Source organism: Clarias gariepinus, chromosome 6, assembly GCF_024256425.1.
Source record: "Clarias gariepinus isolate MV-2021 ecotype Netherlands chromosome 6, CGAR_prim_01v2, whole genome shotgun sequence".
Taxonomy (NCBI): domain Eukaryota; kingdom Metazoa; phylum Chordata; class Actinopteri; order Siluriformes; family Clariidae; genus Clarias; species Clarias gariepinus.
Window position 1 is genome coordinate 3,843,354 of NC_071105.1, and position 24,225 is coordinate 3,867,578.

At 41.0% G+C, this 24,225-nt stretch overlaps 1 protein-coding gene across 6 annotated transcripts in view; it reads left to right on the forward strand.

Annotated features, from left to right (window-relative positions):
* Nucleotides 1–20,162, forward strand: part of opa1 (OPA1 mitochondrial dynamin like GTPase) — a 41,667-nt gene extending 21,505 nt beyond the window's left edge. For all 6 annotated transcript variants that reach the window (XM_053498712.1, XM_053498713.1, XM_053498714.1 and 3 more), the window contains 12 exons: nt 522–586; nt 731–807; nt 1,695–1,860; nt 2,750–2,902; nt 3,795–3,903; nt 4,693–4,772; nt 5,230–5,370; nt 5,461–5,577; nt 5,664–5,757; nt 5,871–5,981; nt 18,673–18,745; nt 18,855–20,162. In XM_053498712.1, the coding sequence (XP_053354687.1) occupies nt 522–586; nt 731–807; nt 1,695–1,860; nt 2,750–2,902; nt 3,795–3,903; nt 4,693–4,772; nt 5,230–5,370; nt 5,461–5,577; nt 5,664–5,757; nt 5,871–5,981; nt 18,673–18,737 (1,178 nt within the window). In that variant the 3' untranslated portion in view covers nt 18,738–18,745; nt 18,855–20,162. The remainder of the gene's footprint in view (nt 1–521; nt 587–730; nt 808–1,694; nt 1,861–2,749; nt 2,903–3,794; nt 3,904–4,692; nt 4,773–5,229; nt 5,371–5,460; nt 5,578–5,663; nt 5,758–5,870; nt 5,982–18,672; nt 18,746–18,854) is intronic.
* The last annotated feature ends 4,063 nt before the right edge of the window (nt 20,163–24,225 follow it).

Genomic DNA, 24,225 nt, shown 5'->3' on the forward strand with positions numbered 1-24,225 from the left:
CAGCCTGGTTACAGTAGCTCCGCCTCTTCACGCCGCACTGTCACTGAATCACAAAAATGTTTTAACAAATTAAAAATTTATCTAACGAAATTCCTGCCAGAATAAACATACTGAAAGAAAGGGCTTTTTCTTCATTTTTACATACAAGTTTGTCATGGCTTTTCTGGAAAACTATCCTGGTCACGTGTTAAAATGTTCCTTTCAGTGAACAGTAACCGATTTTGCAGGTAAAGTTTTTTTGACATAAAGGTAAAGATTTTGAGACATAAAGTCGCACTCGACCTTTTAATCAAAGGAGATTTTATGTAGGACGGCTGTTTAAAAGATGGTGAGAAATCACTCTGCATAAAAAAGTAATAGAAGAAGAAATTTGAACAAATGACATGTAATGAATATTTAGCAGGGTGCAAAAAAGGAAGTTGTTAGATCGTAGTGTTGTCTAAAATATTTATTATTTTGATTGTGATTGGTTATGGATGATTAATTGCTTAACTATTAATTCTGCCTTCCTCATCCGACAGCGTCTCGCTTTAACCTGGAGACCGAGTGGAAGAATAATTACCCCCGGTTACGAGAGCTGGACAGGGTGAGACACACACACACACACACACACTCACTCACTCACTCACTGTGTGTCCTGGTATCACTGGTGGTAGAGTGTGTAGTTATGTTTGTTGGATGTACAAGTTAAATAAACTCAGATTTTTATCTGTTTCTCTTTATCGCGCAGAACGAGCTGTACGAAAAAGCCAAGAACGAGATCCTGGACGAGGTGATCAGCCTGAGCCAAGTCACTCCCAAACACTGGTGCGTCTCGTTCTGTGGTTTTCAGCTTTTCAGGAAGTAACACCTTGAGCTGGGAAATTACCCACAATCCTTTACTCTTATCTCCATTATATATTTGTTAGAAATATACGTTGAGGAAAAGACTCGTACGGGCAAACACTAAAATGTCCCCGTCATTGAGTCTCGTTTATTCAGCATTTATAAAAAACTATGTTCTTCATGGTTGCTGTAACGATCTGTTTTTTTTTTCTTTAGGAAGGCATGTTGTTATTAAGAAACCTAATTTAGTCATGCAGATCTGGCAACCCTGCCTCTAATCCCTTTCACAGCAACACACTCTCACACACACATACACGTATTAAAGCCATATGTACGATCTCGCCTATTAAAATTCCACCAGTTCTGACAGATCGTTCAGCGTGAGAAGAGACAGGCGTTTGTGTCTCTCTACCTCGGGACTCGCCGAGCCCGGAGCGTGGACGTGTAACTCCTGAACCCGAAGCCCAGAGGAGCGGCTAAACGGAATAGATCAGATGTGTGTAGCGTCTCCTCAGAGCTTCATCATCCTCTCAGATCGATGCTATGATGAATAGCCGCGGGCTGCTTTCCTCTGCCTATTGGAGGCGCGCGCATCGACATGCCATAGTCGAACAAAGCAAACAGGAAATAGTGAAATATGAGCTGTCCTGGATGATAAATGAGCCTCACACACATACATACATCCACACACGAGCATGTTCATGCGCATGCACTCTCTCTCATACACAAACACACACACACACACACACACACACACACACACACACACACAAATAAAAATGTGTTGCGGTTTGTCCGGAGAGAAGCTCGTGTTACCGAGTTGGTGGTGATTGACGTGATTGACATCCAGGCTGATGTTCTGCTCTCAGGGAGTCCATCCTGCAGAAGAAGCTGTGGGAGAGAGTCTCTACTCACGTCATTGAGAACATCTACCTTCCTGCTGCCCAGACCATAGACTCAGGCACCTTCAACACCACCGTAGACATCAAACTCAAGCAGTGGACCGACAAGCAGCTGCCGCACAAAGCGCTAGAGGTAACGTCCGCCCGATAGCCACGAGTACATTCAAACACACTTCGTTCATATTCATTGTGTGAGTCAAAGAATTTTTCCTTACTTAATAAAGAATAAAAATAAACCTATAGTTACTGAAATGTAACTGAAGGTTTCTCTCAATCCCCTGCAAGTTTTCAGAACTTCTTAAAAACTACTAACATTATCTTACCCCCCCCCCTACAATTTGTCAAAGTGTCTTAAAAACTGCTAAAGTTTATCTCAAAACCTCCTACAATTTGTTAACACTTCCCAAAAACTTCTAAGATTTTTCTCAAACTCCCTTCAACTTGTCAAGAACTGCTGAGATTTCTCTTAAACTTCCCCACAATTTGTTAAGAACTGCTAAGATTTCTCTCACACCCTCCTACAATTCTAATATTTTATATATTTAATAAATTGAGCATTAAAAACAAAAACATAAATATGCAATAAAATATGTGCAATAAAAATATATAATATATAATGAAATGTATAAAATGCATGATAAATTGTTTGATTCTATGAGGAAAAAAAATAAACTAGGATATTTAGCAATATAAATTAAGCATAAAATGTAAAAAGAAATTGTAGCATAAATTGCTAAACAGAATTTCTTCATTAAATGTTTTTATTATGAGCAAAAATATTATAAGGAAAAAAATTTAAAACTCAGAACAAAAACACCACCACAGTTCTGCAATTGTACAAGTACACATTATTATTAACTTTGCTATGACGTCATTATTTCAGTCATGGAGAGGAGTATTTTTATATTCCTCATGTCGACAGTTCTAAAGCGGTGTGTGTGTGTGTGTGTGTGTGTGTGTGTAAACGGTCAGTGCTCTAACACTACTAGTGTGTGTTTTCTGGGCATGGCGGTGGCGCTCAGGTGGCGTGGGAGACGCTGCAGGAGGAGTTCGCTCGCTTCATGGCCGAGTACAAAGGAAAAGATCAGGACGACATCTTCGACAAGCTGAAGGAAGCGGTGAAGGACGAGAGCATCAAGAGGCACAAGTGGAACGAGCGAGCCCTGGACAGTTTGGTAAAACACACCACACACTGCGTCTAAACTCCACCCACTCATAACCTATTAACATATCAAATGCACATTAGTATGTACCCTAGTATCATCTTATTCGCATGAGACACGCCCTAATGCATGCAGGTGTGGGGACAGTGAGCCAATAAAAAAAAAAAAAAAAAGAATTTAGCCAGAAAAAAAAAAAAAATTTGGTTAAGTTGGGGGAAAAGAATGATATTTAAAGTTTACTCAAAAAAAAGGAAAGTACAGTCAGTTACTTCTGCAGGTTTGTCTTTGGGAGAATTTTGAAAAATTTAAGATTTATTTTAACATTATATTAAGATAAGCCATAAACTGGTTACAGTAATTTTTTTTGTATATAAAGTGTATTTTCTTTTATTAATTTTGGGCAGCTACGTTAAAGCAAATATAATAGATAAATAAGTAATTAATTAAATAAATAAATAACTTTTCAAAGATAAGAACAGTCAGACATTTTTGTTTTTTTGAACACAATTTTTGTAATTTGCACAAAAGAAATGTACACAAAATTAAAACTGAAAAAGGAAATAAAAAAATCTAATCTTAAAAAGGTGGAATAGATGGTTGATTTTAAAATCTTTTGATTGATACTATATAAATAAATAGTAATATATTCTGAATTTAAAATATGTATTATTTTTAACACTTTATTAATTAAGATATTTTTATTTATTATAGAGTTTATTTATACTTTTTATTTAAATGCAACAGCACTATTTGGCTGGAAGTCACTTTTCTACAACCTTGCAACAAACAAGGCATTTTATTTCTATAAATTTTGCTAACGTAGATTAAAGAGACTCGTCACTACTTCGACTCGTCTCACCGTTCTTACATGAGATTTCTCTTGTCTTTTCCTCCTCCACTGCAGCGAGTGATCCAGCACAACGCTCTGGAGGATCGCTCCATCACGGACAAGCCTCAGTGGGACGCCGCCATCCAGTTCATGGAGGAGACGCTGCAGTCTCGCCTAAAAGACAGTGCGTTCCTTAACACAGGACATTTCTGTCCTCCGCTTCCTTTTTTCTATACTTCTGTCTTTCTTTTTCTCAATTGAACCATTTTATTGTAACACAATGCACTTGAAGGAAGATCTGTGGAGGCTTGATATTTTATTTGTTTTAAAAGTCATTTAAACATATTTCTACTAGTGCAATAGAAGCTCTGTGTTTTTTCCATCATATTTTATTCATTTTAATTTTTTTTAATTCCTTTGTGACAATAGCTCTATTAGGCTGTACTATTGTAATAACTTTTTAAATGTAGTTTTTAAGGGGTTACGCATTTAAAATAAATTATTGATGATCTAAAGAAAATTTTGCAGATTCATTATATTTTATTATTTTAAAAAATACTATATACTTTTATAAAATTATCATCATTTGTCCTCTAAGTACACTTGGTACTTGGTACAAGTTTAGAGGAAGTTAAGAAGCCATTAGATTTTATAAATTATATTTTTTGTATGGTGTACAAACGAGGGAAAAATCTACTGATGTATTGTACCCATACTTTTATAGTGTGCACACCGTTGGTTAATTATTTTTTTGTTTTTGTTTTTTATTAAAATTGATTTTAATATAATTTTAAGTTCAAACCAAATTTAAATAAATTGAGTTTATTCTTGTTCAGAGTTTGTTTAATGAATGCTCTATGAAACCGTTATACTTTATTCTTTAACTTTAGAGCATTTAAAACAAGGTAACTGTGTACAGTATATGTGTGTTTATTTATTAGTTTATTTATAAATCCTGTGCTTTACCTCTCAGCTGAGTCTGTGATCGCTGACATGGTGGGACCGGACTGGAAGCAGAGATGGTTAAACTGGAAGAATCGCACACCAGAGCAGGTTAGTACCAGTGTTTTCCCTCCCTCGGTCAGGAATCTTAGGGCGCTAAACCGGCTGTGTTCTCAGAGGCAGACATGATCTCTCTCATGTTAATCATGTGTAAGTGCGTCCATAGCGGTTCCCTCTGAGTTTGTCTTTGTAGTCGGCTCAGAGGCAGCATGGTCGCCCAGGTCGGTGCTTTGTGGAGCGGCCAGAGAGGTGCGAATTGGCTGCGACTAAATTATGAAAAAATCAATCCTCCAAAAAATTATTATTATTATTATTTTTTACCCAATCGTTTACATTTATTAATGAATTTACACAAAGCTGCAGTAAACCCTGAGCTCTTATGGTTTTGTAAAAATATTAAAATAGCTGTTGTAATATTTTACACGTTTTCGGAGCAAAGCTTGAACAGACCACGCCCCTTTCTGTATAACAACACCAACTGATATTTGCTCATGCACCTTTCCCTCAGCACGTCCGTAACGAAACCAAGAACGAGCTGGAGCGTCTACTGAAGCTGCACGAGGACCACACGGCGTACCTGGCCAACGACGAGGTCACCACCGTGCGCAAGAACCTGGAGGCACGCAATGTGGATGTGGACCCGGTGCTGGTCAGTGGCCTCCTCAACCACCCTGTTTAGAAATACAGCATACTGTACGATTCGTGTGTGTGGGGGCTGATTCCAGTGTGTCTGCTTTAGATTAAGGACACGTGGCACCAGCTCTACCGACGTCACTTCCTTCAGAAGGCCCTGTCCCACTGTAACCTCTGCAGACGAGGATTTTACTACTACCAGAGACACTTTGTAGACTCAGAGGTATGGATCAATCCCAAACCTTTACCCAGAGTGTTTAAGTTCTCAGCCCCGAGATGACGACCTCTTCTCCTCTGTGTGTGTTCCAGCTGGAGTGTAACGACGTGGTCTTGTTCTGGAGGATTCAGCGTATGCTGGGCATCACGGCCAACACTCTGCGACAGCAGCTCACCAACACAGAAGGTGCGTGACGGGGAGCCGACCGAACACCCGGCGCGCTCGGGGTCCTCGCATGGTGTTAGTGTGTTGGTGCCAGGTGTGTTGGAGATCTGATGTGTGTTTTGTCGTTGTCACAGTGCGGCGCTTGGAGAAGAACGTGAAGGAGGTGCTGGAGGATTTCGGCGAGGACGGCGAGAAGAAGCTGCAGCTGATCACGGGGAGGAGAGTTCAGCTGGCCGAAGACCTCAGTAAGTGCAAATCACCATTTTTTTTTTCTTCCTTTTTTTTTTTTTTTTTAAATACATGCTAAATGTAGGCAGATTCTTTAAGCACAAATTAACACAAGTGGCATAGAAGAAACAACTTAGGATGTGGGTGCTCCTGGGAAAATAATCAATCTAGGTGTAGGAATAAAGAGCTACTTAAATTTGTAAGTTAGTTTTTCCACAGGCTAGCTGAACCTAGCTGAATCAAGAAAATTGTTTAATCGCAAAATATCTCATCAGCTGTGACGAGTGGAATTAAATGCAAATTATTTATAATTAATCGTTTCTTAAAGAACTAGTTGTATAAAGTTTAGATTACGTGGCTGCTCGCTGTTGCCACCTATTATCGAGCGAGAGTATTGCATCACATATCACCGGTTACCAAAAATAAATAAATTATTCAATTAATTGTCACCTGTACCTTTAGAGCACAGTGAGATGATTTATTCACACGTCCCAGTGAGGAAGCCGGGGTCAGAGTTCAGGGTCAGCCAGGGTACAGCGCCCCCTGGAGCAGACAGCGTTAAGGGCCTTGCTCAAATGGCAGCCTGGCGATGCTGGAGCTCGAACCCACAACCTTCTGATCAGTAACTCAGAGCCTTAACCATCTGAGCCACCACCACCATTATTATTATTATTATAATAATAATATAAAAGTGCACTTTGTACTGAATACCTCTGTCGTGAATATCTGTATGTTATAACGCACAGTACAAGTCAAAAGTTTGGATTTATTTCCTACATCCTACAACAATACTGGAGTTTTTCCCACTATGAAGCAAGAGACAGTTGTTATTTTAGGACAAGGAGGTCAGCCTTTATGGAACAGTTCTTGCAGGAACAGTATTGTGTCGAGTGCGTTTGTAAAACCCATCAAGCTCCCAAAACTGAGCTCTGCTGCAGAGGAGAAGTTCATTTAGAGTCACCAGCCTCAAAAATCACCAATTAACAACCAGCACCTCAGATTAGAGCCGTTATGAAGCTTTACAGAGCAGAAGGAGCAGATATACATCTTAATATCAACTGTTCAGAGGAGATTATTGTGTGTTTTGGATAAACACCTTCAGTATTGTTTTACAGTGTAGAATGAAATAAACATCAGGAAATGGGAGTAGGAACTATTATTTAATGTAGGGTCTAAATGATGGAAAGTAATTATGAGTTAAAGTGTAAATAAATGTGTCAGGAAATGCGTTCAATTGATGCGTGTGAGAGAAATAAAACATTTTTAAGGGAACAGAAAAGTTTAAATCGTGCCGTTAAAGCACAGGTAAGTACACACACGCTCTCACTATACGTATACGAAATATAAACAGAACTAAAATCTTTTTTATCTATTTATTTTTTTTAATTTTTTTAAATCATAAATAATAAAATGTGATTAATGATTTAAATTGCTGCATCCATTAAAACAAAATAATAATAAAATAATAAAACTGACTGATGGAGTGTCACTTGTGGAGAACCACTAGAGGGCAACGTCCTTCTGCAGATCACTCATTCCTCAGCGTGTGACGCTCCACAGTGATCCCGGTCCCGCCGTCTCTCAGGTTTTTAATCAGTCCGAGTGACTTGTTCTGGTCCAGAAACTCAGGAGGGTGTGAGTTTGTGAAGAGTGAGTGGAATAAAGACGGCGTGATTGGGAGTGTAGAGAGGGAGGTTTGGGAAGAGGAACAGTTAGAGGAGGAATTTTAACCATGGGAAAGCTGATGTGCCCAAGCTTGAACACACACACATATGGTTAAACGCACATAACTGACCAGGTGAGTGGCATTTTGTCAACTAACAGAAACTCGGCTTATAGATAATGAGCATCTGGGTCATAAAGACTGACCTGGCGTTATTTGTATTACTATACCGTTTCATTCACAGAGTATAATATCTGTAATATCAAATAAGAGTGACGTGAAACTGAAAAAAAAAAATAATAATACACGACGCTGGTGAGAGAAGCGCCGATTGGCAGCGCTGTAATAAAAGTGAACACGCGATCGGCTAATCGTGCAGAAACGCAGCCACAGGTTATCTTGTGGTGTGCTCGTGGTTAGACGGGAATGCACAAACAAGTGTTTCACCTGCACTTACTCACACACACACACACACACACACACTCTCTCACAATGTTGTATCCTGAGCTCTAAGGCATGACTCTGACCAGAAGGCAACCGCAGTGGTCAACGTGTTCAATGAAACATGCTCATGAATGCATGTGTGTGTGTGTGTGTGTGTGCTGACACGTGATACACACTCTCTCTCTTTATAGTGTGTGTGTGTTTGCAGAAGAGCGTGTGCTGCAGAGGATCACCAGCTGATGATTCTGGGTCGGAGAGCTCATTAAGCTGAACCTCACCTCTAAGCGCCGATTTAGGAGAATAATCAGCGATGTAGTTTAAAGAGGTGCGATGTAGCGATGTAAGTGTTGCATGCAGCGAGGTCACAAGTGGTTTATTCTACTCATACTAGACCTAAAGAAGTGGCTGCTTGTACTTTCTAACCGTTTATAGTTATTAGTTTTTATTGACCCTCGATGAAAGATTTCTGTTTGCTGTAAACGAGCTGTTGCTATAGAAACCTACACTGATATAAACCTTCGCTGCCATCTCAAAGAAACTCTCTACAAGAATCACCATAACGTCACTGAAATCTGTTACGGCAGTGTAATGTAAGGCGGCACCATGAGATATTAAATATACATTTAGGAAATGTTTTTTTTGCCCCAGTCACTCAGACACGCTTCATGATGAATCCCACCGTCTCTCTCGAGTCATCCCTTGGGAATGGGAGCGGATTTTTACACAGCCATGGCGTGTTTCCTGCGCTGAGCTCATCAGAAAGGCTGGAGGAATTCCTGGGCCTGCCCGGCCTTGCAGCACGACCTGCACGTGCTCCCGCCGGGACGTCCATGTCTGAGCGTGAGCTTTGGCATGGGGCCGCACGATTGGTGATAAAATGTGAATCACCAGTTTTCTCCATGGGAAACCGAGATTGCTATTCTTTTTTTAAACCAATAACATTTATTGTAAAAACACAAGCTGTCTACACAGGATGTAACAAACGCAACAAAAACATAATAATGAAATAGTTGGAATTTTATATATTGTTGTCAATCAAATCTTTTCAAACCGCTGCTCATGCATTGTTGGTAAACACAGAATACATTGGGGGGAAAGCGCTGTCCACCTCTTCTCGTGATTGGCTCGTGTCGCTATGATTGGTGTGAGAGTACTCTCGAGAAAGTGCGGCCAGTCTACTTTCTAGATTCCCAGTTATGGATGGCTGTAGCTTTATTTCGTCCACAAGCTCGCGGTCAGAATTTCTGCTGTGACACAAGGGAGCCCCAAGCCTGAATCAGTTACCCCTGACTAAAAAAAAAAAAAAAAAAACAAGATAAACAAGAAAGAAAGGAAAAAGACTTCCTCCCCTCCCCTAATTTTAAAAACTTATCGTTCAGCATGAACTTCTTGACCTCAGCTTGGCGGATTTTAGCATCAGTGGTAAACACAGCCGCACTTCTTTATCTTTAAATGAGTTCAAGATGTAAGCCTGAAGAAACAGTTAGCTGTTTAAAGATAAATATACAGTACAGTACGTCACTCATCAACTAGCTCATTGACTAACACTGAGGCGTCCATGAGTGTTATTGTCCACTTGTATTTCAACAGAGCTCCTGTTCAAAGGTGAGCAAAATCCTGTACTTAAGTAAAAGTAAAGATTCCTTTAGGGCAAGTGGAAGTATAAGTCCTCGTGAGTAATACCTGAGTAAAATTACAAAAGTTTTTGCCTTGCGTTAGCTCAATAGTCAGCAGGTGGCAGGATTCAAAAAATCCAATTTGTCCTACAATTTGTTTGCAAGTCCAACAGTCACGTCTAGGTACTAGAATAAAAATGCTGTTGGCTATAAAAAAAAATTCAATCTAAAAAATTATATCATTACATCAGTTAGATATATGTTAGGGATTTGGTGGGGAAAAAAAAAAAAACCTTGACTAAAAGACAAAAAATTACGTATACCCGAAAGTAAAAATCAAAAATTTAAATACGTTTTTGTGACAAAACTTTTTTTTTATTAGAAAGCCACTGTGTTCCAGCACTCTGATCAGAAATTTCTAGCAGATTGGAAAGAAGTGTCGAGGCATCTTACTGGAGTTTCTGCGAGCGACGATAGAGAAGTGATTTGCAAAAACGACTCTACAGAAAATGCCTTCACGGCAAAAAAAGCTACGCGATCTTAAACATGCGTAAATTGTTCCCCGTGTATCGTTTAATTGGTTAATTGTGGACGCTAAAAGACGATTGCTTGGTCCCGTGTGGTTAAAACGGGGTTAAAACCGAGAGGGGCAGTGAATCACCTGTGAGCCGTTGGAACATGCTCTTTCATCCCCCCTCTGCTCCCTTTTGGGATTCTGCCCCGTGGACATGCACTACAAACGCCGGTGAGTCAGCGGGCGTGAGATTTATGAAGCAGACAGGCCCGAGGCAGGGCCAGCGGAGTCAAACCCGGCTCACAGGCGGCCACGGGGGCCTGTCACAGGTGCAGGGAGCTGAGCGCATGACCTCGTACTCACCTGGCTGAGTGTTTAAAAGCGAGAGGGAGAGGGGGGTAGAAATGGGTTGCAGTGTGTACGGGGTACTTCCCTTAACAAAGAGAAAATTCCACCCCCTGCGGCTCAGTTCAGTGTTTGCCTTTACTCGCAGCCAGGTAGGTAAAGAGCTGCTCCTGTTTCAGACCGCAGGGGAGTGAGCGTGAGTGTGTGTGAGAAAATGTGTGTATGTACGTATATGTGAGAGACTGATAGAGTTGCGCAAGCTGGGCTGCGTTCAGGCTTGCCGCATTTGCAGCTCGCTCTGGGTGGCTGGATTGACACACTGTGTGTGTGTGTGTGTGTGTGTGTGTGTGTGTGTGTGTGTGTGTGTGTGTGTGTGTGGCGTGTGCCAGGGCAGCTGCATGGCACCAAGCCTGTATTGCTAATGTGTAACCTCAGGCACATGAAGCGGAGCATTTCTTTTTATTTTTTCTGTATAAAAGCTTCTTACGTTTTCCTAATAAACCTGAATCAGTTCTAAGAGCCAGAATTAATGTTCCTCATGACATTGCCTCTTTAACCCGGTCATCCCTAGTTGCTCTTAGAGTCGTGACATGTCCCGGACCAGCTCTCCTTTCTTTGCATGCAAACACCTGACAGATAAAAAAGTTCACCTCTTTGCTTTGTGTCTCCTCTATTTCCTGCGCCTGGACCGTTAATGCCGAGTGTGTGTGTGCGCGCGACAGCTCAGTGTGTACTCAAGGTTTAAAGTCTGTTTGTGTTTTCACGCTTTAACTCTGCACGCACCAACCCAACTCTTTTTTTTTTCCCGGCGTTTTTCATATCCCTCTATCTAATCGGCGGCTGACCCGACTGTACGTGTCTTATCAGTATGTAGAGTGCAGAAAGAGTCAGACATGAGCTGTTTACTGTGTGTGTTTTATCTCCTGGACGTGAATCCGACAGGGCGGGACACATCATAGAGCTTTCCAAACCTATCGTTCTCTCCCCAAACCTATCAGGACGTTTTTTATTTTTCTGTCTGCTGACCCAGCGTTGAGACCACTCCAGCAAACAAAGAAAAAGAATTGTTTAAACTTCACTTTTTGGGATCTTGGGCTTGAAGAAAAACATACGAACAAATGATCTTTATAGTGTTTGGTAGCCACAATCCAAAATGCTCGGCAGTGCTTTCTTTACATAAAAAACATAAAACCCATAATGCACTGTGTTCAGTACGTTTAGTTAGTAAATTTAGTTTTCTATTTTGTATAGCTTTAAGTTTATACATCCAAGCAGAATAACTAAACAGGACCTAAAACAGAGCCTTGTGGGATACCAATTTTTTTTAGTTTTCACTTTTCAAATTGTAAATCGCAGTAGCTAAAAAAATGTTTTAAAAAAATTGCAGTGCCTCAAAGAATCGAATCAAATTAAAAACTGAGGCGTCCCTACTTTGAGGTCGTAAAATACTCCAGTTCCTCTGTAATCCTACTCTAAACTATTCACACTTGTGGTATGAGCAAATTATTCGCTAAGCTTGTTTAGAATTGTAATAAAATTTAAACAAAAAACTATAGAATCTGTATATTTATATAATCGTGATTCTTATTGAATCATAATACAGATTTTATCTGCACTTAAATATTGTGATATCGTTCCTGGTCGTCGCTGGTGATTCTTGTTCCTGATGAATAGAATCGATTCATAAATCACAGCACCCAAAAATATATAAACGCATTAAAAATCACAATGCTAAAAAAAAAATAAATAAATCTGTATTTCACTTAAATTACCGTGTTTAAAAATGGAGTTTATTGAAAAAGCGAATAAAATCATTAGTCTGGTTAGGTTTTAATGAGGATATTACTGGGCCTCATCACTAAAGTGTCCGAAATTTAGAGCTTACTTCCTGATTGCTGTTTTATTTTTAAGGCTTTTCCTTTCTGTTTAAAATGGAGGCAGGAGTTTTAAAAGCTGAGGCATCACTTCGTCAGAAATCCTTCACGCACTTCATGTTTTATTTAGTTTCCATCTATAATGCTAAGGAAGCTCGGGCCGCTCACTGACCCAGTCGGGGCATGACTTTAGGGTGATCCATGCTATAAATAAATGCAGGCGTTTTTCTTCCGAGGCCGGTGTCTGCACCCATGGAGAGGAGCATCCGGCGTTATCGTCTTGTAAAAGGGAATTTTTATTGATTTTTTTTTTCTTCTCCACTGTAGATTTACTACGTTTTTCTCCAGAAGGGGCCAAACACAAGTGGCACACTGTGAGATATTACACGTGGATCCTGTGTTTGATCCGTGTCCAGCTTTTTGGCCTCATCCATCTCTCTTGCTCTCGTACCCTGTATCTCACTCACTCCCTCCCACCATCTTTCCGGCCTTCTGATGGGAAAAGCATGTGTCGGATTCACAGGTTCATTCTCAGGAAGACGTCTGGACTTCAGCTGGAGGAAAAGTCTTGTTCTCTTTCTCTCTTTCTCTCTTTGTCTCTCACCCGCTCACCCACCCACTTTTAGTTTATAAATCTCAGCCATACACATAAATCTCTCAGCATCCATCTGTTGGATAATGGAGAAAACCTCAGGGAGGATCTCAGTCTGACTGTCTGTCTGTCTCTTCCTTCTGAGCTTGGAAACACAAAGCTCAGGCTCACACGAAGCCGCGCTCTTTCAAGTCTTTTCCTTCCATCAGTGTGAACGCCGGTGCTTTTCCCAGAGAGCTGTTCACATACCCACTCTTCCATAAGCTAGCGTCGATATGATATGTCGCGGTAAAAACGGAGCAGTCTAATGTACACGTGCACGTCCATCACGTCAGGAGTCGTGCAGATCAAAAAGGAAAAAAACTTTTCTGTTTCCTGTAAGATGTTTATTTAACATTTACAGAAGGAATCTTCAGAGTCGGCATCAGAGGAACTTGCGCTTCTTTGCGATTTCTTGTTAATGTGGGTTTTTTTGTGCCTTATTAACTTATTGAGAGAGATAAAGACAGGCTGACGTTTCTTGGAGGCCCCGCAACATGAAATGTAACTATAAATTGATAAAAATATAAGTAGATAAGAAGAAAAAACATTATTATTAAGACATTGCTGTGGCGTTAGAGGAAAAAAGGGCTAAAATGTTCACAGGACGTAATAAACGTCAGGGCAGTAACTGTGTGTGTGTGTGTGTGTGTGTGTGTGTGTGTGTGTGTGTGTGTGTGTGTGGAATGTTCAGGGTCAGAGGTTGGGTTTTGACTGACATGCGATTATTAGAGCACTCCCTCTGTTGAAGACATGATGCTGTCCCCCACCCAAGTACACACACACACACACCGAGCTCTTGATGGTCCCTCAGACTGTCTCGTGGCACCTCACTCGCCTCGTGGGTGTCTCTGAGTGTGTGATGAAACGTTTATTAAAGGACAGACTCATGTCTGGGACCTGGTCTCATGTCAGTCTGACGACTGTATGGGGTGTGTGAGTGAGACGGCTGTTCGGGGTCACAGGTCAGATTTTAGGCATAAACTATATAAGAAATGGAAGTGTTGGTGCAAACACGCCTACTTACCCGAGGTACCACAAGATAGCTTAAGCTTAGCTGAAATCCTAAGGTGGCTAAGAATTTCTGTTTGCATTTGAATGAACTTTGTCACCCGTACCTTACATGTTGTCCCGCGTAGTCCCGTTAATGACTCCAGTTAGCTTGTTAGCTAAACTGATGCATAGCAGACAGCTAGCGGTTTCACACCTGCAGTGCAGCTGTTACTCATATTGGTCACGCCCCTAATTATAGGCAGACTTATTTTGCTTATATGATGAGTTACATAAAAGTTCATTCCTGTACAGTTGAATTTCACCTAAAGAAGCCAAAACAATCTTTTTATACCAGACTGTAAACAAATTGGACATTTTAACACAGGGCTCTGTGGGGATCGACTCCCTTTTAGAGCCAACACCTAGTGTCCATTTAAGCCTTCAACTTTTGTTTCCCATTTTTAATGAGCTTGTTTATTCAAATATATCGAATTAAACTCAATTCCAGTAATTTTTTTTATTTACAAAGCAATTTTAACAACATTGTCACAAAGCAGCTTTACAGGAAAAAAAACTGCTAGATATAAATACAAATAAATAAATGTGTAGATTTTTTAATATAAAGTTTTACAAATTTATTCCCTTATATATATATATATACATCGAGAGAGAGAGAGAGAGAGAGAGAGGATTTATTGCTTAAAAGTTTTAAACTTTTAACAGTTATTTTAAAAATAAGTATTTCTTTAGTTTTTACTTTATACAGTATTTCGGTGTTACATTACTATTCCTATTTATTCATTACTTCATTATTTAGTGTTCATTTATTAATCTATTTTTTTCCTATTCTCCTTCCCTAATAAACTTTCCATAATTAGCTTTTAATTGATTTTTGATTGATTTTTTAAATTATTGAAATTTTATCCATTTAATTCGCCCAACAAAAATGGATTGGTTTGTTTGTCTGTTTGTTTGTTGTTTGTTAGTAATCCTGTACATATCCTCACACTTCTTGTGTGTTGTAGAAATTTAGGGGTTCAAGTTTTTTTTTCTCACGTCACCCAGCTTACAGTCAATAACACAGGCAGAGTGGAGTGTATGTGTGTGTGTGTGGAAATAGCAAAATCATCTCCACACACTACTCCTTCCTTCAGCAATCTCTTCATCTTTTGTTCGAGTTCATTTTTCTTTTCTTTTCTTCTTTAGTTTAGCCTCGTGTTGACCCGCTGGTGTTACGTCGTGTCCTGTAGCCTCTTCAGCCTCCTCAGCATCTGTTTTAGAGATAAAGTCTGCGCGTTGATTTGTAGCGCCGTCGCTGTTACAGTGCCGTGTTGCTGACATGCTGGTTTATGTCCCGTCGTCGCGTCGACCCCTTCATCCCTCCCTTCATCTCTCTCTTCATCTCTCCCTCCACCTCTCCCTCCACCTCTCTCTTCTGCTGTCGTTGTCAGATATCTTTATGGTCTGGATTTCCAGAAATCCCAAATTCGAGCCCCGTCTCAGGCGGCTGTTTTTGACATTCTCGGCTTTCCCTTGGACTCGTCTTGTTTTTGAGAATGTACAGAACCTCACACTGACACTCGCGCTGACGTGAGTGCCTGGAAAAAGCAGTCGACACATTTTCATTTCATTTCGTCTTTCTTTTCTGTTCCTTCCCCCCCCCGGTTGGCCGTCCTCGTCGATGGCAGACGCTGAAGGGAAGCCATCATGTAGCGCGAGGGATCGGGATTGAGTTTCCCGGTCTCCTGGGTGCTCTCCCACATGCCCTGACTCTCACTTTTCCTTTCTGTTTTCTTTCCATTCTTTCTCGTGTTTGTGCGTTCTCCTCGGCCACACTGTTTCAGCGTCTAATTACAGGTCAATTAAAGGCTTTCTCCAGCCTTCTCTCCGTGCGGCCCACGAGGCTTAGAGCTCGGAAAGAGCGCCGCTGAAAGAGATATCATTTCATGTGGAGATCAGGCAAGAGCCTCTTTTCTCAAAGAAGGGATTGAGGAGGAACCCTGAAAGAAAGAAAGAAAGAGAAGGGGTTGGGGAGGGGAGCAGGTTTCTGGGATGCAGGCTGAAGGATTATGGGAATATTCATGACCAGATAAAGAGATGCGACTCATGAATGGATGTGTCCAGGAGCTCATCTCTAAGGTAAACAGCAGCGTAAATGGAGTTTAGATCTTGTCCCCGGACACGCAGGACCGTCAGTCCGTCCGTCCCTCTGTCCGCTCCTCGTCATTTTGTCACGTTTCTCTTAGACCTGAAAAGAAAAGCCTGTGCCTTTTTACGTTTCTACGTTCTGGACAAACAGATGGTGAAAAGAAGTAAATGTGTTTCTCACGGACGTGTTAAGCCAAAACGCACACACACGTCAATGTGTCTTTTTATCCAAATGGACAGTGTGGCAACTTAACGAATGTGTGTGTGTGTGTTAAGCATTAGGTAGTATTTACAGCAAACACGAGTTAAAGTGTAAAGTTATTCCTAAACTGTATGTTAAGTTAACCTGGGGTTATTGTGGAGTCGCTCTGACCACGCCCATGTGTTTTATTCCTCTCACACCACAGCGACTTACAAACGTTAGAGTTTATATTTATTTAATACAATGATCTGCTTCTTTTAATTCAAAGAAAAGGAAACTTACTGGAAGCATTTTTCTTTTAATTGCCTCTTCTCTCTCTCTCTCTCTCTCTCTCTCTCCTTTCTTTAGACTTTGTCAGTTAGAGAATAATTACAGAGAAGAAAAACTGTGTTCATTCAACAATACAGTCAGAAAGTAACTTAATAATAATAAAAATAACTGTAAAAAAAGTTTATTTAGAACAAACAATAATATAAATCTCTCTCAATCTTTTTTACCTTTTTACTTAGTTTCTCCCTAAAACTCTCATTTAGTGTTTTTCTTTCTCTCGCTCCTTTTTCTCCTTCTCTTACTCTTTTTTACTGTTTCTTTCTTTTTCTTTTTCCTTCTCTATAGCTCTCTCTCTCTTTCTCTCTCTCTCTTAGCTTTGAAGCAAAAGTAAATAAAAAATACGGAAATAAATGAATAGAAAAAACTACATTAAATCAACAATACAGTCACAAAAAACCCACCAATAATAATAATAATAAAGATAATAATAATGGAAAGGTACAGGCAAGGAATAAGTAGTCACTTAAATTTAGCTTGTCATTTTCCTTAAGAATCCGTAAGCGTGACTGAAGATGTCAGAACTCTGCCTGTTACACTGACACTGAAGACTCCTTCCTGTAAAAAGTCTCTTGACAGAAAACTGAGACTGAATCGCTCCTGTAGAGACGGTGATGAAGACTAAAAGCGCATTAATATAAAAACTTTTAACACCTTCTGACTAGTCAGATTGGAGATTCCAATGATATGGTGGCGTTTCATTGTCTAGGCTCCCGTCTCTGTGATCGTGTGTCGACATCAGGACGATTTTTATCCCAATTTTCCCAAGGTATCAGGAATTAGTCCCGTCACTCTCCACAGGGAATCTTCCTCCAACTCGAGTTTCAGCTCCACACCTGTCGCTTCGGTGCGTCCCATCACGGTCCATAAAGCCTCCATTACTCCTCCTAATCTCCCACTTTCATTAGCTCACGCCGCCGTATCAAAGCCCCGACCTTTTACTGCCACCTGCCAGAAGCGTGTCCGCGTGGAACCGAGCGGAGTTATGTTTCAGAGCTCGGGATGGGTTTTATTTTAGGTTGTTGTTTCTGCACACGTGCATGCGTGAGGACTCGCGAGGGCTCGGAGTGTCGGGTTTCAGACCACAGAGGTGTCAGAGCGTCCACAAAGGCTGTCTCAATGCTTTCATCCCTCACCTCTGAGCAGGAAGGGGAACCCCGGGACCGACACAGTTATCAAGCGGCTGCACGAGCTTTCAAACCAGTGTATCACGTTACACACACACACACACACACACACACACACACACACACACACTGGTCTAAGTGATGAGCCTAGTTGAACCGTTGCGGTCGCTGAGCGAGAATAACATGGCTAGTTTTTTTTTTTTTTTTACTTTTGTTTAACTGCGATCCTGAATCCTATTTCTCAGATTATGAATTTAGAGCGATTTCTTATAATATGACAAGAATATGAAACAAATATATTGTGTGTATATTTTTATATATACCTTAAGAACTGGGTCGATGCGCTGCAGTGGCCGAGCTGCATTAGTGGAGGATTTTATGCGTTTCTGAAGTGTGTTTTCAGCTCTGTCTCACGTAAATCTTATTACGTAATTACTCATTACGTAAATCTTAATCTGACAAAAGACCAGGAGCGAAGACAGATTACATCCAACACACACACACACACACACTAATTAGGGAAAAGAATTGTTTTCAGTTACTGGGGGCTAAAGACAGTGAAGGTTAGTTGTGTGTGTGTGTCTGGGTGTGTGTCTGGGTGGCAAAGTGGGTTGTTGGGTGTGTGTGTGGGTGGGTGATGAGGTGAGTGGGGGTGTGTGTGTGAGGGGGTAGTTTTAGTTGTGTGTGGGTGGGTAGTTTCGTTTGTCAGGTGTGTGTGGCTATGTGTACATTGTGTGTATATTGTGTGTGTGTGTGTGTGTGTGTGTGTGTGTGTGGAGGCTAAAGTAAAGTTGGAGTTGTAACCAGATGTCTCCGTTTTGCAGAAAAAGTACGGGAAATCCAGGAGAAACTTGAAGCCTTCATAGAAGCTCTACACAAGGAGAAGTAGTGCAGCAGGTACAGTACCAGGTTCATGTCTGTCTCACACACTGAGAGACTCAGAGATGAGATATCTCACACACACACACACACACACACACACTGACCAAGTCTCTCTCTCTTATAGAAACTGCAGACGCCCTGCATCACAGCCCTCAGAGACCGATCCGAGACCACGCCTTCACCCTGACGCACCTTTCCTCCTGCTTTTAAACTCCCCCCAACACACACACACACACACACACAAGCAAAAAAAAAAAGTGTAAGGCCCAATAATAATTCGGATTGTGTCCATATACTCCCCTTCATTCAGCTTTCCTGCAGAATCTGATCAACAGTGTCTAGACCAATACTCAGACTGGTGAGACAGACAGACACGGAGACGTGCGGACAGACAAGCAGACGTAAAATTATACATAAAGAGATGAATGTTTACACACACACATGCATATTGACTTTAAACATATATGCACTCACAGAGACACACTCATAGATGTACAAACACAAGTGTACACACACACACACACACACACACTCATACACATGCAAAGATGCATTCATGATAGAGAGCTGTACGCTAGAACATGCACAGACGGGGACACAGACAGACATGTACTTCAAAGTTAGACACACAGACAGAGAGACACAAACATACAAAAGTACGGACAGTGAAAGCATCGCACATACACATTAATATATGCATCGTTGTACACATAGACATACAGAAGTATACACACAGTCAGATAAAGACAGACAGACATTGTGTCTCGTCTCCTCCCTCACTCTCACAGGAGCCGGAGTTGGTGAGAGTCGGCTTTATCGCTCTCAGCGCTGTTAATTACGAGCCTGGTTCTCCACCTCACACCCCAGGTAATTTTTTTCACCCTCACGGTCTTCCGGCCAGCGTCCTCTTCTTAAAGAGCCGAGTGATCATTATTGTGACCTCACACACACATACACACCTACACACTGGAGGTGACCCATCACCAAGCTCTAATGCTGAGTCTGAGGTTACTGTCGTTCACACGTATTTAAAAACCCATAAACACAAGCACTTATTAACAACAGCTTTATGCTTTGTGTAAAATCTCATACCAGAGAAATTCGCCCCGCATTATCCCAGGATATTTGTTTGCACATTTTTACCGTTTCTCTCGCTAGGGTTCGTCCTGCCCTCATGGAGGAATGCTCTTAATTCCACACACTTCATGTGTATAAACAGGTAAATATACATCATGGACATGTAGACGTATGAATATGACATGACGGATCTGTGATCACAACGCGGGGCTCGTCTCAGCACAAACGAAAATATATACAGAAACCTCCCCCCCCCTCCCCGTTTTGTTGTCTGTTGTAATGTTTGCATGTCACATGACGTCGGTTTATTTATTAATTTGCTGTTGAAGGTGAAATAAAAAGAATATTAATTCAACGCTGTTTGATTTCATTCATGGAAATAATTTTTAAAAAGCCTGTTGTGTCTGGAAAAACGTGTTTACTTGGATTTTTCTCATCTTCACAGTAATAAAAAAAAATTAGTGTAACTATCATTTTAGGTTCTAACATTTACTAGTAAAACGTAAAAAAAATTGGTCTCCTTATAATAAAAAAATACAGTTTGGTAGCACTTTATGAACATGTTAGTATTATGCTTTTAATACATTCATAAGGCATTATAATAACTGTTGGTATGCAGTGTGAACATGATTGATTTATTACACATTGTCATTTAAATTTAAAAACAAAAAACAACAATAATCAGACTAATCATAAGACCGTAACTAGAACTGAACTTTCGAAGTGTTATAAGCACTGCTTATAATACGTTATAAATGAGGTTTATGTAAACGGTATAGAGTTTATTTCTCTAAAACACAATGCTTTATTATACATATTTAGAACAATACTTATAATGGTTTGACGCATTATACATACATGGGTGTTCAGGTCAAAGCAGGCCTTTTGATTGTGAGAGAACACTTTTGAGAGTAAAAACTCCCTTTATTTCTCTCTATTATCCCCTGCTACACTAATGCACTTATCCCAGCGTTTCACTTGTGCTTGGATAACAACGCCACTGGCGTCCCAGGAACTCCTTTAATACCCCAAACATGTTGAAATGTCTTAGAGCGAGGTCAAGACTGTACGGGGGGCGTGGCAATATCTCCCAGCTGAGTTCCTGTAATGTATAAGTGGTGTTCTTGTATGTGTACAGTTCACACAGACAAACGCATCCCGTCGATTTTCAAGGGTCAGTTTCTCAGGGTCTAAGAGTCCTTTTGCTTTTTGTCCAGGTGCTTTATGGTAAACTCCAGGCACATGTCATGTGCCTTTTACTGAGGAGTGGCTTTTGTCTGGCCACTCTATCATACAGGCCTGAATGGTGGAGTGCTGCAGAGATGGTTGTTCTTCTGGAAGGTTCTCCTCTCTCCACAGAGAAACACTAGGGCTCTTTCAGACTGACCATCGGTTTCTTGGTCACCTCCCTGACTGAAGGCTCTTTTGCCCCAGTCGCTCTAGAAAGAGTCCTGGTGGTTCCAAACTTCTTCCATTTACAAATGATAAAGGCCTCTGTGCTCAATGTTGCAGAAGTCTTTCTGTACCCCTCCCCAGATCTGTGCCTCGAGACAATCCTGTCTGAGAGGTCTGCAGACAATTCCTTAGACTTCATGTTTTGGTTTGCGCTCTGACTTGCACTGTTAACTGTGGGACCTTATATGGACGGGTGTGTGTCTTTTGAAATCATCTCCATTCAACTGAATTTACCACAGGTGGACTCTAATTAAGTCGTAGAAACATTGTGGAAACAGAAAGCCCCTAAGCTCAATTTTGAGTGGCATAGCAAACGATTTAAAATTTCTTTCATGCTGTCATTATGGGCCAGGTAGCTCAGTGGTTGAAGCATTGGACTAAGGTTTGGAAGATCCCAGGTTCAAACCACCAACTTGCCACTGTTGGGCCCTTGAGCAAGGCCCTTAACCCTCAACTGCTTAGATGTGTATTGAGATAAAAATGTAAGTCACTCTGGATAAGAGCATCTGCCAAATGCCTAAATGTAAATTATGGGGTATTGTTTGTAGAATTTAGAGGAAAATTTAATCCATTTTGAAATAAGGCTGTAAAATAACGAAATGTGGAAAAAGTGAAGCGCTGAGAATACTTTCCGGATGCCCTGTACAGCCATCTTAGAAAGAGTTTAATTTTATGTTAGAAAGCCAGGGCAATATTTCTGATTGGGGTGAAGAACTAAACAAACTAGGATTAACCTTGATGATTTTATGTTATAAACGCTTCCAGCATTAACATGTAAAATCATTCAAAATCTTTAAGCATGGTAAAATGATTTAAGACAAATAAAATGAATTCTAATTCCTTAATTCCTACTCAATGTGTTACAGGACACATAGAACCAGAATTCCGAGATGCGCAAACTAATAACAGTTCTGAGAACAAGAATGAATCAGTCTTGCATTTCAAAACTCATGAATTTTTGTGATTCATGTGTCTATGACTTCCTGTGCTCGAATTTGTCAAATCAGATGCAGTGTGTATCACACTGAGGAAGTACAGACCCACTAGTGATAATGTCAAGAGCTACAATCACCAGTAAGTACTCGGGCATGAAATTCATTTACTCCACTTAAACCACTAACTTTTCATACGTTAAGTCAGGTGACTAGATTTTGCAATTGTGAATCTAACCAAAATTCCCCCAAACCCTGATAACATCTACTTCATTTATCGTCTATATTGCTTTCTCCCGTAAAGGGTCAGGGGTGGGGTACACTCTGGACAGGGTGCCAGTCCATATAAGATGGCACACACACACACCCCTACTGTCTGTAATTTGGGGAACACCACATACCCTTATCTGCATGCCTTTGGACTCACTCACTCATCGTCAATACCACTTTATCACAGAGGGCTTGGAACATATCCCAGGAGACTTAGGGCATGAGACCGGGTACACCCTGGACAGGGTGCCAATCCATTGCAAGGCACACACACATGCACTCATTACGGACAATTTGGGAACACCAATCAGCCCAATCTGCATATCTTTGGACTGTGGGAGGAAACCGGAGTACGGGGAGGTAACCTAACAAGCAAGGGGAGAACATGCAAACTCCGCACACACAGACCCCAAGGTGGGAATCAAACTCGGATCCTGGTGGTCTAAGGCCACAGTGCTAACCACTACGCCACCGTGCTGTCTATTTACTTAATTTGTTTGTTTATTTTGTCTAATAGGACTGTTTTCTTTTCTTAATGATTCTATCCATTTCATCCGTGTGTGTTTGTGCAAGCTGTTTCTGATAGATAGTCACTGAGTACAGGCTTAACTTCACTGTGGTATAAGTGAAATAAAGCACATGCTAATACTGGAAAAAATACTTTACTCAGTTGACAGTATTTGTCTTCAGCGCACAACACTGCTTTAAGGAAACTAATCAACAACACTGTTGTTGATTAGTTTCCGTAAAGTAGCGTGACGTTGAGTATCTTCCTCCTAACATATTGCTTTGGATTTTCTAGAGATTATTTTTGTGAAAAGATTGCCAAAGACTAGCTAGTTATTGAAATGGACTTTGTGTGTGTGTGTGTGTGTGTGTGTGTGTACACAAGACAACGCTGGTGAGGTACATGTCCTGCAGCTAATAAAGCGGTGCGAATATGAGCCGTGGTGTGTGTAAGTGCGAGATTGCTGAATAAAACAGAAGGCTGAGAGGTTCTTTAACTTCTGGGCATCCTCTCGCGTTTCACAAGGGTTTGATTGTTACTGGCATCAACATGACTGGAGGGGGCAGAGCGAATCGAGGGGGTGAGACGTGATGGGGGATTTCTGTTTCCTCCTGTCTAGTCTTCCTGACTTGGTATCTCCAGCACCTGAGGGTTTCATATACCTCCATACATTTACACATACTGTATATTCGGTCCACATACACTGTACGCTTGAGCTAGCCTTGATTGGCACAGGCTGCTTGAGCTCCTCCAGAGAACGCTAATATATTCCCAGTTTGGGAGTAAAAGTAAGAAACTGGAGGCTTTTTTTTTTTTTTTTGCTTGAGAAAGAGACCTTAACCTAATGACTCTGTACGGTCTCAATAGACCAGAGAAAGAGAAGTCAACCTCCAGCAGAATGCCTTTGTGCTATCAGATAACCAGCTTCTGAGGAGGGGGAGGACACACTATATGGCCATTAGCATCTCCAAAGGCCGTCACGTTGAGTAATAGCCCAGGCCAGAACGCTACACCGGCTCAGTTTGTGTTTTGCTCCATTATACGCGTGACACAAAAGAGCCGAAGACTGGTAAAGACCTGTCAAATGTGCCACCGCTGCCGACGCTCACAAAGCTTTATTTCTTTCCCGGCCAAAAGAACGGACTTGTTCTTTTTTGACTCTTTCTTTCATTTTCCTCCCACCCTCCTTTTTTTTATCCAGGGGGTTGCGTTGAGGGAGGGCCGAGTGAGTCAGTCGGTGAATAAAGCTTGGG